We start from the raw sequence: 19,824 nt of genomic DNA, 5'->3' as shown, positions 1-19,824 counted from the left end.
CGATTTGTAAATTTTCATATATTGAAACTATTTGAATCATATAATTTAAGATTATTGGTTGGTTGTAAAATTAATTTATATAGATGAAAATTTTGAAAAATTAAATAATTTATTAAAAATATTATATTTTTTTGTGGTAGATGTATGCAGCTCATTTAGCAGAGAAGGCATCTGAACTACATCGTGAAAAGTTACGGAGTGATACTCTATTATATCAAATGTTACCTCCAAGTGTTGCACAACAATTAAAACATACCAGACAAGTAAGTAAAAAAACTACGATAAATTCTCATAATTGCTAAAACAATTAAGTTTTTAGTTTATATTATAATTATTTTAGTAATTCATAAATTATAATAAAAATAAACAATAGTACAGTGATATTGGTTAAATAGAGAGCATAAATAAATAAAATATTATTGTATTATTTGTTTAGGTTCCAGCTGAATTTTTTGAAGCAGTCACTATATATTTTAGTGATATCGTTGGTTTTACAGAAATAGCTGCCGTCAGTACACCTCTAGAGGTTAGTAATTAATTTGTATATAAAAATTATAATATATGTGTAGTTTAAAATTCCTAAAATTTATCTTCTTTATTTATACAGTACTAAATATTTTAAATATTAACATCTGGGAAAAAATATTTTTTTAATGAAAATTGCTGTTGACCTGCACAAAAAGAAATTATAAAAAGTAATTGATGAAAGTATCAAAAGAAGTTTTAAATGTAATCAAAAAAATATAAAACTGAATAGTTTTGCATATAAGGTAAATATTTATCTTCAAAATTGACCGTATATAATATTTAATCATATAGTAGTACCTTAATTTTTTTTTTTTTGTAGAAAATTAAGTTAATCTTTTTATTAGATTCATATCCATTACAATATGGTAAGTGATAAGTATAACAGTTATTTACAATTTTAAAAAAGTAGTAGTAGCAGTAAATAAACCTAGTTTAACACTTACGCTTTAAGCCATTATTTTATTTATTGATTATGTACAATTTAGCAGATCACAGACTGAAAAACAATGATATGAAATGGTAATATGAAAATATGATTTTGAATTTATGATATCTGTTCAGAAAATAATCAAATATTTTAAATAATCAAATATTCAAATCTTTGTAAATAATACAAAGAAAAAAATACAAAAAATAATACACTAATATACAAAGATATTTAGTGACGTGCAGTTGGCAGCATTGTGTTCGCATAACCACTGTAACCACATGTTCTTGAATTGTTGATATCTCATTTAGTTTTAGTGTTATTATTATTTGAGTGCAACATGTTTGAGTGTTAGTAGCGATTTTTGTACGTGTGATTTTCAGGTGCAACGATACAACGTAAGTTGTTGCATGAAACTGGGGAAAACTTCAGAGAAATGTTCAACTTTGGAAACAAGCTTACATACAGAGATCATGCTGTGGATTGATGCAATGTTACGAATGGATTTTACAATTTAAAAGTGGTTATCAGTCAGTTGGAGATGACCCTCGACGAGGAAAGTCTTAGACTTCAACTGATGACATCCACATTAAGAAAATCAACAATCTTGTGCGTGTAAATTGTAGACTGTCAGAGCAAAAGAGGTTAATATCGTGATGAAACATGCCATGATATTTTGACTGAAAAATTGAACATGCATTCGGTTGCAGCAAAGTTCATTCCTCGTTTGATGATTGAACAGCAGAAGAACATCAAGAGAATTTTTATCTGCAGCTTTTTGAACAAACCAATGATGATGAAGTATTCATGCAAATGGGAGATGAAAGCTGAGTTTATGGCCATGACATTGAGAGAAAAGTTTAATCTCACAGTGGATTGGCAAAGGATCTCCCCCCACCCGCAGAAAGAACGTCAGTCTCAATCTAATGTGAAAGTGATGCTATCTGGTTTTTTTCTATTTAAATGGAATTGTGCATTTTGAATTCTTGCCTCAAGATGAAACAGTGAACCATGCATACTATCTAGGCTTTTTACAACAGTTACGTGAAAAAGACCAAACTCATTGTTCCTTCACGACGACGATGCATCTGCACACTCAGCTTTGTCAATTTGTCAGTTTTGTGCCAAAGATCAGGTTACTGTTCTCCCTCAGCCTCCTACTCGTCAGACTTAGCTCCTTGCGAGTTTTTCTTATTTCTGAAATTAAAATTGGTGATGAAAAGATGCCATTTTGAGACTATTGATGACATTAAAGCAAATTCATCATGGATCTTACAGGCTCTTTCAAATGAAGCTGTCCGGGACTGTTTTGCAAGGTGGAAACACAGCTGGGAAAGTGTGTGAATAGGGGAGGGAAGTACTTTGAAAGTATTAAGGACCAATAATCTGTAAAATTAATAATAAAGATTAAAAAAATAAAGTTCAGTTATTTTCTGAACAGACTTTGTATTTACATATTTCATCTCTAAATACATTTATTTCCACTAAGAATTGTTAAAGAAATTTAGCTTTAAAAACTTATCTATACTGTTACTAATTAGTAATACAGTATAGGTAAGTTTTTAATATTAATATTAAATCTTTAGTGACTTATTTATAAATAATTATTCAGTAGATTATTTACATCAGAACCGCCTATTTAGAATAACAGATCGTTCCATAATTTTTTGTGAGAACCAGTTACTAGATGAAAAATAAATTAAAACAAAAAGTATTAACCCATTGGCACAGTTAGTATATTATTATTATATTTATATATTAATAATATATGAAACTCAAAGGAAGTTATAGCATATGTCTTTCATTCAGAAGGTACTGGGGTCACGTTTCGTATTTTTTACACGGCACAAAATTTATTTTTTATCATAAAAAATGCAGTAGAGTACTTTTAATTGAGCGTAGACAGATCTGTATTTATTGGAAAAAGAATAAATAAACTAAAAATTCATTCATTTATTTTGTGTTTTAGGTAGTGAGATTTTTAAATTCAATATATAAATTATTTGATGCTAGAATTGAATGTTATGATGTCTATAAGGTGGAAACTATTGGCGATTCGTATATGGTTGCATCAGGATTACCAGTAAAAAATGGTGAGTTCATATATTTATATACATTTTTATTTTAAATTACTGGAATAAAATGAGAATATATTGTTTTTATATATATTTTTTAATATTTGTTTGATTTGCCAACCTCCATGACGGAGTGCTAATGTCTTTATCATTCATCCAAAAGGTTCTGGGTTCAAATCCCAGTCAGTTTGGTGTTTTTTAAACACTGAAAAAAAATGTATCTAACATCAAAAAACTGTAATTGAACATAAACTTATAATTTCTGGGATAAATAAATTTTAGTGATATATATATATATATATATATATATGTATATATATTGGTTAATCTTTTGTGAGTAAAATTCATTGGACACTTGATTTCAAATATCTTAAATATTAAAACATTTTTACTTTCCTGGCTATAGCAATATATGATGTTGTGGCAGCTACAGCTATAATGGAAAACTATAAAAATGAGAATCTAAAAAATTGTTTAAACTTTAAAAGAAGTTGTAACTATTATTAATTACATGCTTATATATAGTGGAATTTCACAATAAGAAAGCTAAAGAAGGGGTGATGATATTGGTAAGTAATAAATGGAAATACCAAATAAGCATGTATAAATGGATTAATAAAAAAATGTTGGTTTTGAGAGATGTAAGATAAAAGAGAGGATATATATGTTTCATATGTGTAGACGTGTCAGAAGAGGGCAAAACTGAAGAGACAGAAGAGTTTTATGATCAGCTGCAACAAACATTAAATGAATGTATCATGAATGATTACATCATAATTGGTAGAATTTGAATGCACATGTCAGCAGGACTCCTTTAGAAGGACTTATTGCTATTAATGGAGAAGGTGATTGTTTGCTTCTCTATCCCTCAATTGTTTGCCATTGGAATGTCAAACAATTGAGAAATTTTGCTAGTTTTAATAATTTGCGAATACTGAATTCATATTTTTAACTAAAGAGAATTCATAAAATTATTTGGTCAGTTAGCACAACCATTTATTGTAGATTATTTTCTTTCAAATCAGAAGACAGCAAAGTTATTTCAGGATACTAGAGTCTTCAGAGGTGCTGATGTTGGTTTGTTACAGACCATTCCCTTTTGCGAGCTGAAATGAACATCAAAGACAATGGGTTAAAAGTTGACAGAAGGTTAATGAATATATGAAATATAAGTTTCAGCTTCCTAAATGATCAGTCAGTAAGAACATTATAATACAATAGAAGATTGGGTCCAATTAATATCAACAATGAACTCTCTAATGACATTAATGAAGAATGAAATAGAATAAAAGAGATTCTACAGACGACGGCTTATGAAACCCTAGGATGTCAAAGAATGTCTCAAAAGAAATTATACTGGACTAAACAGATGAAAGAGGCTATTCAGAGAAGGCAACAAGCATTCAGAAAATTGCTCACGATAAAAAGTGATGTGGTTAGATAGAAATACAATAGATAGTGAAATATTACAAATTATGTAGATATAAACAAAATAATCAGTGGTATTTTTTCATTGTAAGGACAGAAAACAACATCCATTGATTGCAAAATATTGCTTATAAAATAATGAAATAGTGAGGAGAGATATCTAGCACAAATAGCAGCTGTAGAACAAAGTGATTTTCAGACTAATTTTGGAAAGTTATGAACAACAGAATTTTAGAATGGAGAGTTAGTTAATTTCGAGGACCATGGGGAAGAAGGTCGGTTAGAAATGACAAGATAAGACGAGTGTTAAATGATAGCAAGAATGGAAAGGCTGCTGGATATGATAAAATTGTAGTTGAATTGTTAAAATATGCTAATATTGGTTTGAAGGAGAGAAGGGTGAGTGTGTATATGTGTGTGTGTGTATATATGTATATATAAGTATTTTATGTATTTGTGTAATATGTATTTATGCATGTGTGTGTGTATATTGGAGTGCGTTCTGTTTTTGTGTGTTGTATGTACATATATGTGTGTGTTTATGTGCATGTTTTGGTGTATATATATGCATGGATGTGTATGTATGTGTGTGTTTCACTGTAGCAGCTCAACGGCTGAATGATTTGATGCATGACCCCACGTTGGATCCTTACGTTACGCTGAGTTCATAGGCTATATCATTATGTGTATATGTATGTTTAATTGTAACTACAAGGCCACAAAAAAAAAATTATACATATGTTTCAAAATGGATAATCTATAGTATTTTCAATATAGATTTATTTGTATCGAAATTAGTTGTGTTGTAAGATCTGCTATGTTATTGAATCAATCAATTATAGTAGTAAAATTCCTTTTATTTAGTGAGTTAATCAAAGTGGTAACACAATTATTAGTTCATTGTTAAATACATTATGTTTTTGAAGTTTATAACTAATGAGAAAGTTATCTTTCCATAATTTTACAACAAGTTGTGTGTAAAATCTAAAACCAATAAAAAAATGTTATGAAATTAATTAAAAAAGTGACAATAATTTTTTTAGATTGAAACTTATCTGGCTTAATTTTACAACCATTTTAGAATGACATTTTAAGTATAATTAGTAATTCACACCTCACGTATGAGATACAAGTTTTCCAAATCGTTCAGAATGAACCATTAAGATACAATTAATTCAAAATTTATTTGATGGATCAAAATATCAATATTATTCATGTAACTAATGTTTTTATACGACTGTCCGAAAAGAAGTGTAATTTTTATTGTTTATATATGTATGTATGTATGTACATTTGTTTCACCATAGCAGCTCAGTGGCTGACCTGATTTAGATGTATGACCATTCTTTGGAATCCATGCATTACCAGGAGCGTTATAGGTTATATGTATATATATGTTTAAGTTGATTTTAAAAATGTGAAAAAAAATATTTACAAAATTGTCACCTTTCTATTGCCTTTCTATTATGCTATATTAAAGAGCAATATTTGTCAACAATGTTTTTTTCAGCAATCTTGTTGTTTAATATTTATCTTCTGTTACGTGACTGCTCAAAAAGGAGTGTAATGTATTTAGGGTGTATGTTTGTTTCACCATAGCAACTTAACTGCTGAACCGATTTAGATGTATGACCCTGCGTTGGAATACTTACATTACCGGGAGTGTCATAAGCTATATAAATTGTATGTGTTGGTTATTCCATTATTTTGTTGAGCATTCAGAAATTAAAATTAAACGATTATATAATGAAAATGGATTTAAATGTATATTAATTCATTGAATTAAAAAAATGAATTGAATTCGTATACACTTTTTTTTATGTATGGGTTTCTATTTGTTCATATATAAGTATTTTATTCTAATTGACATGAAATTGTACATGTATATGATAAAAAAATGGGTAGATTTGCTATGTTACTCCACGGATAGTAAAGAGTTGTCCCAGTGTTTGCCTGGCTTGATCAAGGGAAACCATGGTAAACTCTTAATCAGAGCAGTACAAATTACACAGTTACAAATAAAAGATAATTTTATAGGCATAGCATCTTTTCATACACTACCAGTTACCATACAACACCACCGGGCTAATTACCATAGCTGTTGATGTCTATCCTTTCATAACAAAAAAAAAAAGGAGCGAGTTGAAGTCTATATTAATTATTTATTAAAATATAAAAATTAATTACAAAGTAAAGCACAGTTGAGAATATATTAATTAAAATTATTTGAGCACAAATCAAAATGAAAAAAATTCACGGTTTTTAAAAATCCTTTAATTAGTATTATTTAAAAATTCTTTGACAGAGTAATATTGTTTCTGTAAAAAGAACTTTTAACTGTATTTTAAATAAGTTGTTGGGAAGAAGATTTGTTAAATAGTTTGATAAGTAATTTAAAATGGCAGTGGTTGCATAATAAGGCCCTTTCACATGAGCCAAAGTATTGTGATAAGTTATATGAAAACAATTATTCTCCTGTCTGATTTGATAAAGATGGATATTGTTCTTTTTTTTTAAAAAAGATACATTTATCAGTATAAACACAAGGATAAGTTTTTTTTTTAATTTTTTAATTTAATAAATCATTTTATCTCTGCTAAGTTTCATAGCAGTTTAATTTTCTATTTTATTTTATTTTTAAGTTTCATAAGTATACATATTTTTTCTTCCATTAATTTTTTCTCTAGGTGACAGACATATCTGTGAAATAGCAACAATGGCTTTAGATTTATTAGCCGGTTCTGTATTATTTCCAATACCTCATAGACCATCTGAGAGACTCCAAATACGTAGCGGTATCCATACCGGTCCGGTTGTAGCCGGTATTGTTGGAACTAAAATGCCAAGATATTGTCTTTTTGGTGATACAGTTAATACAGCTTCTCGTATGGAATCAACGGGAAAAGGTAATTATAATTTAAATGGAATATAGTTACTGGGTTCCTCTTATAGATGTATAGATAGAATAGCAACCCGGTTGGTTGGAGGCCCAGTCGGATGTTTATTTCACTAAGGTAAGCATTCTGGCATCAAGTCCCAGGTTAGTGAGATATTTAGTGTTAGGATAAGATGGATATGTGGAGAACTCTGTGATGGAACTTTGGTGTGGCAATGTATGGGCATTGACCTTCCTCTCGAAAGCAGACCAGAGCAGATAGAGACAGGATATCTTTTCATTAGAAACTTATTATATTTGTGAATCTGATTTTTTATTTTTAAGTAAATGAAGTTTTGTTGGTATACGGATAATATATTTGGTATTTGGTATACTCAAATCAAGTAATGATGGGAGCGCATAGTCTAATTGAAGTTAGAAATAGATCCAGTTGTAGCCAGTATTGTTGGAACTAAAATGTCAAAATCTTAGTCTTTTTGGTGATAAAACTCGTATTGAATCTACAGGAGAAGGTAATTATAATATGCTACTTGTTGTGAATCATTAATAATATCTATTAAGAATATTTATTTTTTATTAGTAACTATTTTTAGAATTGTTCCTTCTCTGTGAGATGAAGCTACTTCTGTATTCATGTTACATTTTAAATTACTCATCTGAAGAGCACATGACATCTCTGGAATATCAAAAATTTGCCCCGTAAGTATTTCAGAATAATATTGAGGATGTTCAGGAAATATCCTGAAATATCCCAGGATAAGTAGAATATTTGTGTAACATTTGAGGAAAAATCTGAGGAAAAATACAATCTTTTTTTATTCTTTTGTATGTAGTCATTCTTCTAGAAGCACTGTATGGGACAAATTTTTCCAGAACAAGAAATAGCAAACATAGAAAAAAGAGTTTTAAGAAATATTTATGGACCAAAATATGAAGATGGAATATACAAATCTAAAAGTAAAAAAGAAATTTACAAATACTCTGAAAAAATAGCGAACTTAATCGAAAAAAGAAGATTACAGTTTTTTGAACCAGAATGAACAATCAAAAATTGTCAAAATAAATATTTAATTTCTACATAAACAGATCCACAAAGATCAGATGGTTTAAAGACATTGAAACAGATCGAAAAGCATTAAAACATTTCTAAGAATCTGTGGAAAGATAGATAAATTTTGAAAAGCTATTCGAGAATCACTTCTAGAGAGAAAAAGAAGGGTATAAACCTGAGTAGATGGATGGAAAAAAGGTAACTACAGCTGAGCAAGAGAATGAAAACCTTTTGTTATTATGCTTATTTCTGTTCATTAATAATAATAAACTACTAATTATTTAAAATTTTTTTATAAATTTATAAAAATATTTATATTAAACTTTAATAACATGTATAAAGGATTAAACACTTAAAATGTATCAATATATATATATATATATATATATATATATACTCTTAGCCTTGACTGGACAACATTTAAGTTTTGAATTTTTACAAAAAATAAAAAATTTTAGTCTTTTAAAAATTAGATTTTTTTTTAGATGTTTTTAATTATTAAAAACAGATAATGAAACTGTAAAATAAGCTTTGTGTACTCTACAATGTTTAATTAAAACAAAACTTCAATTTATTTAAAAATATTTTAATGTAATTTCAATTTTTTTTTTTTTTTATTATCTATGTTAGGTTCACCTTGAAAATAACAACTTTTCATTTTGTTTCAATATTCCTTTATTCTTTGATTAACTTCATTTCTCTCTTTTTGATGCGAAACGTCTTTAAAATCACACCGAAACATATCGGTACCAGAACAGAAATTTTTAGCGTAATGAAAAGGTCTATATCATCCTGCCTTAATAACTCCTTAACTATTATTCTCAGAGACGTAAATGCAGTGTCATTTTATTACTTACATGGTCAGCTTGCAGATACAACTTTGAGTTTGCATCACTGGTGAGCAGATTGATGGAGTAGGGGCAAAGCGCAGATTGACCAAAACTGGCACTCTCGCTCATTTCCATTCAGTGTAGCTCACGACTTAGACGTGATAGCGCAGTGATAAGTGTGTTTGTGTTTATAGTTTGTCAAGATAGATTTTTTGTGAAATTATTATCTCTTCCCCATTTTCTTTTTGATTTTCCTAAAAATCTCTTGAAATTTTTTATTTTATTTCTGGAAATATTTTGGTCAAAAATTTCTTCTTTAATATTTAAATTCCTTTAGTTCTTTTTCAAATTTTTTAAACCAGTTTCTAATTTAGAAATATCATTTACAATTCTTTTTGTTAACCTTTTGTTCTTCATTCTTTTCAGCCATCACTAAAACTTTTAATCTTCTTTTTCTTATAGTGTATGCTGTTTTTTTTAATTTTTGTTAAATTTCTTCATGTGTTCTTAAGATTCTTTGATTATTTTTACATTTAGGTCCTAAATCCTTTCATAATATTAACCTTTCTTTATTTATTATTTCTTCAGTCTCAATTCTTTGACTGCCATCATCATTTTTACAGCATTCTGGTTTAACGGTTGTTTTTTTGTTTAGCATTACGTATACATATTAGTTTGGAAATGAAAAAAGCACTTGATTTGGTTGGTGGATTTAAAATAGAACACAGAGGATTCGTTGATATAAAGGTAAATTTTAAATAAATTTCTACTGGCGATAAGAGTTAAATTTAGATTATTAACTTTTAAGTGTACTGTGTGTGCATGTGATGTGTGTGTGTAAGTGTGTGAACACATACGTGTATTTTGAATATACTAAAGTATGCTTTTTATAAAAAGGATATTGTTTCATTCAATTTGATATTTATTAAAATAACTCCAATAAGAAAGTTATAAGTTAGTTTCCTATTGAAACATTTAAGAATTAAGTGTTTTATAAACTTATGATTTACTGTAAAGGTTTATTAAAAACTCTAGAAATAGAGAATGTCTCACAAAGAAATGGAAAACTTTTAAGGCATGTTCTACTGCAGAAAATAATGAAAAAAATTTTAACGTAGGTTTGGAAATGCTTTGTTTTCGAGTCACGGCTAGTGAAGGATTTCACGTGATTTTCAGTTATTCTAATAAAAAGAAACGCTACTCTAATCTTTAGGTGTAAAGTAGGTGGTCTTATGTAATTTAAATTTGGAAATAGGATAAAATTGGTCCCAAAACTGTAACTCCAGTAGTCTTTAAGATATCTGATGTAAAACACAAAATTTGGTATGGAAAAACAAGCAATTTTTAGGTTTGCGGAAAATTTAGTTACAAAACCTGCAGAGAATTTAATTCTGAAAAAATTAACTTCAATTCATTATTTTCAGTAATAAAACATGTCCTGAATATTTCTTCGTGGGGCACCTGTATAATAAAACTTCCAATCTTTTTCTAAAAATCGGCTGGATTCCATCTAATTTATAAATAAATATGTTGAATACATTTCATCTGCAATTAGAGAGATATTAAGAGTATTTATTTTACCAAAGATGATGAACTGTAGTGAGGTTATGGATCAAAAAAAAGATTACCAGTATTCTTTATTGATGAAAGGAGAAAACTGGTTCGCCGTTGAGAGAAGAAATGTAAATAGTGACTACAACTCTACTCTTGAGCAGAAGTATTGGTCGTGTAACCGCGACCAATACTTCTGCTCAAATGAATTACTTTACAGTATGTACTGAAGTACTATAATCTGAAACTACATTTATGTAGGCGACTACATAAGTAATCAAATTCCATCATTGAAAAGTAAATAAAATGAAGAAATTTCTCTACTTTATCTCTAAAAACAAATACTGTACTGAGCAATACAGTATGTACACACACAGTATTTGTACTGTATTAAATTAATTTTTTTATGTGCGATAATATTTTTATTTTTTAATATCCCTATGTAATGTAATGTACACAAATACAGAAAATTTTAGCTATGAATGTAAAAAAGACATCGCAAAATATTGCTCTGCGAATAATGAAATCGTGAGTACAGGAAGCATGAATAAGGAGATTTTACTGAACTCAAATAAATGACAGGTAAATTTTGAATTATTTTAAATTAGCACACCTGTAACCAATGTAATAATAGTTCAATTAATCATGAAATCAGTTTTTTACAATGTGTAAATAAATATATCTTATTCTCTGTGCAATACATAATTATAGTAATATATATTATGTCAGTAATAGGTATATATATATATGTTACATCACGGATTAAAAAAAGGAGGTGCCCCATAATTTACCTCAATGAATCAAGGGAAATTATGATAAAACCATGATCAGAGCAGCATCACAAAATACACAATTAGTGTAAAGTGCATGAAGATACTAAATTTAAAAAAAAATCACAATTCAGAAGGCTGATTATATAATTTTTTTTCTTTTAAATAATCTTTATTATAATAATTTAATCTGTAACCTATTTTTAGGTTGATTTTTACCCAATTTTTTTTATGAATTATTATAATTTTATGAAACATTGTAATAAAATTTATTAGTTTTATGAGAAATGTCTTAGTTTAATGTTTTATGTATATGTTTATAAAATTTATTTGATTTTTTTGTTTTTATTGTTTATAGGGTAAAGGTGTTCTTGATACTTATTGGCTTACCTGCAGAGAAGGTGGCATACCTCCAAAAACCAAAAATAATAACATACCAGATTCATTTTATTTAGATTCTGAACCTGCATTTATGCAAAGGTTACGAGAAAATGATCGTTAAATTTATATGTAGTATTTATTTATAAATCAATGTAAAATAATTAACAATAAAATAAATATTTCACCATATTCATTTATTATTTATGACTCCTATCCTGATCTGTTAAACAAAAAGAAAAGTGAAAGAAATTTTTTACATTTCTTTTGACTTGCCTTTTTTTCTCTTCATTCTTTCTTTTTTCTAAATATTCACTTTTCTCCTTTTTGATTCTCAAAAAGGTTCTGTAAAAACTGTACACAAATATTTGTTAATTTGTTACCTACCTCTTTCTCAATAAAAAAACAACAGCAAATTTTGTTTACCATCTCTAGTTTACCGTGGAATGAAAAAAGTTATTCTTTTTGGAAATTTTTTTTTAAATGTCAACTATTAACATCTATAAAACAAATCCGGTAAAAACAAAATGTTAATTTTTTGAATTCATTAATTAATTTTTTTTACAGTTTCATTAAAGTAAATGTTCATTCAAATATTATAATTTGATAAATGTATATAAAGCTTTATATGAAACCATCAAATTCTGGTTTACAATCTCTCTTCACTTTTGACTCACGAACATGAGTAGTGTGGCGCAAAGGGATATTTGCAAACGTAATGGACGGAATGGATGCTTCAGCTGCCTTGGCATTCATGTCTCCTGGGTCGCATCATCAATCAGAGCAAGAGGTCACATCGTCAGTTATACAACGTATTATTGTGAGGTTTATCGTGAATGAGGGTGTCAAACCCTCTGACTAGATTGAGTGTGCAGTTTGGGGATATGACATTGATGTATCAAAGTCTAAGACTGGGACCAACAAATTTAAAGAAGGATGTGAAGCTGTTGAAAATAAGAGTCATAATAAGCATTCAAGGATAAATTGATGACAATATTCAATTGATACGTGACGGTTTCACAAAGTATTTGTGAAGTGGGTTCTAAGACGTTTGACCCAACATCAGAAACAACAAGACAGAAAATTTTTTTCCCTGAATCAACTTTGATGAGAAAGGAATAATATTTGTATCAACTAGTCATGTGTGATGATAAACAAATTCATCATCACTACACTCCCGAGTCGAAATCAGTGAGGATGGGATGGATTAGGAGTGAAGCACCTTCCCCCCAAAAGTTGGAAATGCATTCATCAGATTCAAAAGTCCTTGAAACTATCTTTTGGGACCAATTTTCTCCATTAACTTTGTACTGTGAATTCTGTATACTACTTTCAGTTCTTGTCAGTTCTTGTATAAAGTGAAAGCTACCTGCAGGAACAAAAGGAGCCATCTTGCAATTTGAGATATGATTTTTCTTCATGACAATGCCAAATGTGAAACAGATTTATTAGCAGTTGGAATAAACTGGATGAAATTTACTGGGCCATTGAAGGCGGCACCAGAAAGAACATGAAACAATGAAGTAGAGTAGGTCATGCAGTTGGTGCGTGACACCACCTCAAAATTTTTATGAAAATGAAATAAGCTCTGATGTCATCAGGTAAAATGTGTAGAAACTTGGGAGCATTACAAAGAAAAGCAGTAAATATATTTTGTGTTTTTATTCTGTACTAATAAATGTTAAAAACAAAAATCCAGTTTATATTCAACTGACCTAGTATACAGATGTATCTTGGTTTTTAATTCATAGATGCAGAGGGTGTTAAATCTACACAACTCTGATTAATCTATATTGAAATAAAAATAACATTTAAATGTAGACATCACATGTAAGCAAAGAAGGAGTAAGTTATTTATTTATAAGTTAATTAAAAAGATACAAAAAAATAATGGACCAATCTGATTTAGACATTTTTTAATGTAATCTGTAAGTACTGTATGAATGATTTTTGTTAATTAAAAATGTTTAAATGATTTTTCTGTAGCTCAAAATTAGTTGAAGGCTTCATTGCATATAGATAAGATTTTTTAAAATTAGTTTGTAATTGTTGTCAATCATAAATCACAGATAAAAGTGTTTTGAATAATCTATTCATAAAAATTCAAACGATTTTAAGACTGTGAAACTTTGTGAAATAGCAGTAAAATCATAATTATTAATTTATATTTTAAAATTACAATTTTTTTTTACCAGTTTTAAGTTATATAACTTATGGAATTGTAGACCATGAGTAAAACAAGATAATTTGAAATAAAAAAACAAACAAATGAGAAATATACTTCTACTGTAATAAAAAGGTTTATTAACATATCTGGTTTTCCATCTCTTTACTTCTTAATCTATACTAATTACATTCTAAGGTTACATCTTTCTTTTAATTATACCCAGTAAAAGACAACCACTAATCCTATAAACATTCTTTAAAGTTTAACATTACTTTCCACTTTTTTTTGTCTCCAATCATTTGACTTGTTTGATGCAGCCCTCCAAGATTCCCTATCTAGTGCCAGTCGTTTCATTTTGGTATACCACCTACATCCCCAACAATTTGTTTTACATATTCCAAATGTTGCCTTCCTATTCAATTTTTCCCATTTACCTGTCCCTCCAGTATCAAAGTGACTATTCCAGGTTGCCTTAAGATGTAGCCTGAAAGCATCTCCTTTCTATCTCTTCATTAGTATGTAAAACAATTTTGGAAATAATATTCCTTGTAAAAAGCAAATTCCATTCTTCTACAGGTGACAACAGTTTTAAGATTTCCTTTGGGTCCAGGAAGGTGAGTAACAATATTTTTATTTACTGATCTTCCTTTTCAGGCAGGGACAACAGAACTCAATCTGTATGAGTTCTTCCCTCTCAATATTGAACGGTACATGCAAGTGTTTCAGCATTGTCCTCATCAGCACTTTCCACAAAATCAGAACAACTTTGACGCTCAAAGTTATCTTCTTCAGATCCTGAAGATTCATCTCCAAATTGTAAACCTGCACGCTCCTCTTCATCAAGTTCTTAAAGGGCACAATCAAGTTCTTCAGCTGTTGAGTAACGAGGAGCTGCCAATGTAAACCTTAAAAAATAAATGGAAATATTTTAGCTGATATTTTTAGCATGCAAAAGTGACGACAAATTCAAACTGTCAACAGAAATGAAAAAATCGGTCTACAAGGAGCTCCAGTACAAAATAAAAATTCTTACCTACCTTTCAGAAAAAGGTTGATCAGTATTGACATGCTGGGGGTCTAAGGTGTACCCCACGCCTGATAAAAGTCCATTCACTAAAGTACCTCGGACACACTGGGGTCTGAGGTACCCCAAGGTGGGAACAGATGTGTTTTATTGAAGCAATGAGACAGAATGAACTCATGGGTGGTGCCAATAACTTTCCCAATGTCTGGAATTTATTTACAAAGAGGTTAGATTTAATTCCCACCATCCTTGATTCTGGAAAAACAATGCATATCAATCCTGGGGTCTGGACCGCAGTGTGTTGTTCTTCGGTTAAATAAATTATTATTTCTGTAAATGAATTTAATAATTTTCTGTCTCAGTAACAACAAATACAGCAGAATTATTAAACATAATATTTCTGTTTTTCCATCCATAAGGTTCAAACAGATACAAAATCTTCATACACAGTTTATTTCATATTTTTTATTCTCTCTAGAAATTTGGCATTAAAAATCTTACCAAATTAATCTTACTTCAATAAAAACAAACAAAACTATTCAATTATTCAGAACAAAATAATTTAAATTGCATACAAATAAAGAAAACTAATTTTATAATTAAACAAAAATAATAATATAGTCTTAATTCTGTTATAAACATTAGGCTTCAAACAAATATATAAATTTATATATGTTTTAATGTATATATATATATATACGTGTGGATGTGTGTATTTTCAAATGTTAAATATGCCAGCTGATTATAGAAGGCTTTGTTATTTTTAGTAAGTAAATAAATTTGAGGGTTAGTTAAGTGAATTTTTTCTTTATGGATTCCCAAATTTAAAATTGTAAATTAATTTTAAACTATAAATATAAAGATAAATTAATCGTCAGATTAAACAATAAAAGAAACTATTTATATACATCAGTGTATGTCTGTTACAAAATAATAGTGTTTTCTTTTTGTTTCTAATATATTGTTTGAAGTATACATAATTATAATTAAATCAATATTTTTGTAATATTTTAGATATTAATACATTTAAAAATGTATTATTTAAATTTATAATGATTAGTTTATAAATGGTAAGTGCAAAATAATTGTTTGTATTTTCTAGTTAACCAAAACAAAGAAAGTTCTGTGTAACTAACCTCGTGTAATATAACCTTGTACAACAGAAAAGGTTCTGTTGTTAATAGATAAGACCTTGTTAATAAAGAATCTTTGTATAACTTTCACCTTGAATAACAGAACCCCACACCTTTCTGGTATTTCACGCTTTCATTTCTTTATTTGTTCATTTTTAACAGTTATGTATATTTCAGTAAAAATACCTTTTCAGTCATTAGACATAATTTTCAGTTAGGAAGTATATTATATTTTCAATTAAGATATTTTAGCTTGTCTTTTAATTGGAATTCTTATAATTATTTATCATAAAAAGTCTAACGTTACAATCATATGTAAATTATTTGAAATTGTGCACCCACTAGCACTGAACTATATATAATTTTATTATTAATAATTTCAACTTAAGAGTCTGAGAGTGAAAGTTACTTATTATCATAACAAAAGTTAGTTCATACTGGTATTTGATGATTACATAGTCAGGCTTGTTTTTATAATTGTGGCCAATTAATTGTAAAGATCTAAGTCAAATTTCAAAAAATGAATATCATCTGGACATTTGGGTCTCATATACAAATGCAAGGGACATTAAAATTTTTTTTCCAAATATTACATTAAAACAAGCACTTTTTATTTTGACACAATTTGACCTATACTATCTTTAGAATAGAAGGCTTAAACTTAAACTATTGAAATACTATTACATAATACTACTGTTATAAACTGTAGCACAAAAAAAATCTATAGCAAATTGATTCTGTAGTGACATATTTCTAAATATAACTGCAAAGCAAATGAGGAGCTTTTTTCCAGAATTAATGAACATACCTATCTCGTAACATGATTTTTTTTTCAGTAGACAAAAATTAGTTTTTTAAGCCTTTGTAAATTATATTTTTTTGTTCTTTTATATAAATTAGTTGGTTTTTTAAAAGGGCTTAAGAGGCTAGGCTCTTCACTCTTGGTCTACAAGAGTTTTCTTCCACAGAAACTTCTGCCATATTCTTATGTATTTTTTGATGCTAAATCAAAATATGCCCAAGAACTTCATTGTACTATATCTTCTACATCATCATCATTCAATAAAGGCTAAGCCTTGTCGATTTAGCCACATCACTCTCATTTCCGCCTCTCTCTTCAAGTCATTATATGAACCAAAGCCCATCTCTTCTTTAACATTATTCATGATGGTTGTTCTCTGTCTACCTCTGATATATTCGTTAGGTCATGTCGTATTACATGTCCTATCAATTTCGCTTTTCTTTGTAGTATAACATTTAGCAAGAACCTCCTCTCACTCACTTCTGCTAACACTTGATCATTTCTTTCTTCTCCACTCAGCGTGTTCTTGTTATTCTCCTCCAAATCCACATTTCCATTCCTTCCAGTCTTCTTCTTTCTGCTTTCCCAAGAGTCCATGTTTCACACCCATAAGTTAGAAAGCTCCAGACAAAAGTTTTTGTGAACAGTTTCCTTATTTGCATATGATTATCAGTCAGTATATTCTTTTTATCCTGGAAAGCTCGTTTTGCCAGTGCTATTCTTCTTTTTACTTCTGTGGCACATTTGTTATCGCTAGTAACAGTGCTTCCCATATAACAAAAACCATCAACCTTCTCTACAACAGTACCATCTAATTTAATATCAACATTTGTACCTTCCTTTGTTTTTCCTACAATCATAATCTTTGACTTCTCCTTTTTAATTTTCAGTTTAAGTTTTGTTAGTAGTTTAGATAGTGTTTCTAACATAATCTCCAGTACTCTTGCTGATTCCACCAGTAACACAATATCATCTGCAAAGCAGATACAGTATATGGATTTTCCATTAATTCTGATGCCTTTTGGTTTTTCTTTCATTACTACAACAGCTTTTTCAATAAACAAATTAAATAGAAACAGTCAGGCAACCCTACCTGACTCCCCTTCTTATTTTGGCCCCTTTCTTTAAGCTGTCGATTTCAATCTCTGTTTTCTGCATTTTATATAGATTCATAATAAATCCTCTATCTCACCAGTCAAGCTTTATTTCCCTCAATGTTTGAAATAGGAATTCCCAACCCACCTTTTCAAAGGCTTTTTCTAAGTGTAAAAGAGTCAAAAAGGTCTTCCTGTTAACCCCAATTCTTCTCTCTAATAACACTCTCAGTGCTAGTATCTCCTCTCTAGTTCCCTTCCCAGATCTGAAACCGAACTGGTCTTCTCCTAAATTTGCCTCAATTTTCCCTTTTATTCGACTTTTAACAATGTTTAGCATTATCTTTGAAATGTGGGATAACAAAGATATTCTGTAATTGGTGCACTCAATTGTATTTCCCTTCTTAGGAATTATTATACAGAGTGTCCCATATAAAATGCAATCCACCCTTATATTGGTAGGTATTTAAATAATAAAAAGGCATGTGTAAATGTAAATGTAATTTTTAAAAATTACCATCCATTACCTTACATTTAGAGTAAATGTTGGAAGTGGCCGCCATCTTCTTGATTACAAGCTTCAATTCTCTTTACAGGGTTTCTTGCAACTTTTTTCAAAGTTTGTGGCTGGATATTTAATACAGCTTATTCAATATTGACTTTCAATCGTTCAAGTGTTCGTGGTTTATTGCTGTAGGCTTTTTCTTTGAGGTAACCCCGTAGAAAAAAATCCGCCGCAGTCAAATCTGGAGATCTTGGTGGCCACAAGCCTCGACCGATAACCAAAGAATTCCTCAACGAAATCAGAAGTTGAACCTGCGTAGTGCGATGTCACGCCGTCATGTTGTAGCCAGCAGTGTCTGTCTTCCTCTTCCAAGAGTGCAATGAACTGAAATAAAATATCCTGATATCGTTCTGCATTAACGGTGTACTCAAAAAAATAGGACCGATTATTTTCTTCCGCGATATCGCGCACCACACGCCCGACTTCTGCGGGTGTAATTGTTTTTCGTGATAAACGTGGGGACTTTCTGCACTCCAAATTCTGTTTTGGCTGTTTACGTATCCATCCAAATGAAACCGTGCTTCATCTGTGAAAAATAACGAATCCATAACGTTAATTCCCTCGCGCAGAAATCGACGGAACCGTTGTTGACAATATTGTAGCCGTTTTTCTTTGTCAGGCTCAAGAAGTCGATAAACCGTTTGAATGCGATAAGGTCGTAATTGTAATCGTTTGGTCGCCCGATGAACAGTCGATTTAGACAAATTAATTTCAGCAGACAAACGTCTGATCGATTTATTTGGCGAGGCGAGTAATCGGTCTTTGATTTAAGTGACTGTATCTGTATTCAACACTGACGCAGATCTTTTGTGTTCCTTGTTATTAACAGAACCAGTCTCTCTAAATTTTGAAACTAACCTTAATACTGATGTTTTGTTAGGAGCCGATCTATCTGGGTACTTATGGCGAAACAAATCTTGCACTGCAACCGCTGATTTCGTAGTGAAGTACAATGAAAACACGTTCGTCTAGCGAAAACACCATCTTGTCTCTAGCAATACACTGAACGTTATGATTACATTGTTGTTACTATCGGTAGTGTTCTACTGCGTCGCCGCGATGTTCAGATGTTGGACGAGTCCATTTCAGTAAGGAGTAGGAGAGT

The 19,824-nt window shown here is 29.6% G+C and overlaps 1 protein-coding gene across 2 annotated transcripts in view; it reads left to right on the top strand.

Annotated features, from left to right (window-relative positions):
- Nucleotides 1–12,109, top strand: part of LOC142333932 (uncharacterized) — a 137,361-nt gene extending 125,252 nt beyond the window's left edge. For both annotated transcript variants that reach the window (XM_075381558.1, XM_075381557.1), the window contains 6 exons: nucleotides 141–263; nucleotides 437–526; nucleotides 2,925–3,048; nucleotides 7,146–7,364; nucleotides 9,891–9,982; nucleotides 11,915–12,109. In XM_075381558.1, the coding sequence (XP_075237673.1) occupies nucleotides 141–263; nucleotides 437–526; nucleotides 2,925–3,048; nucleotides 7,146–7,364; nucleotides 9,891–9,982; nucleotides 11,915–12,058 (792 nt within the window). In that variant the 3' untranslated portion in view covers nucleotides 12,059–12,109. The remainder of the gene's footprint in view (nucleotides 1–140; nucleotides 264–436; nucleotides 527–2,924; nucleotides 3,049–7,145; nucleotides 7,365–9,890; nucleotides 9,983–11,914) is intronic.
- Nucleotides 12,110–19,824: the final 7,715 nt, after the last annotated feature.

The sequence above is a fragment of the Lycorma delicatula genome, chromosome 13, assembly GCF_047948215.1.
Source record: "Lycorma delicatula isolate Av1 chromosome 13, ASM4794821v1, whole genome shotgun sequence".
In the NCBI taxonomy this organism is placed as follows: Eukaryota; Metazoa; Arthropoda; class Insecta; order Hemiptera; family Fulgoridae; genus Lycorma; species Lycorma delicatula.
Note: the sequence above shows the minus strand (reverse complement) of the source record. Positions and strands in the feature narration are given on the sequence as shown.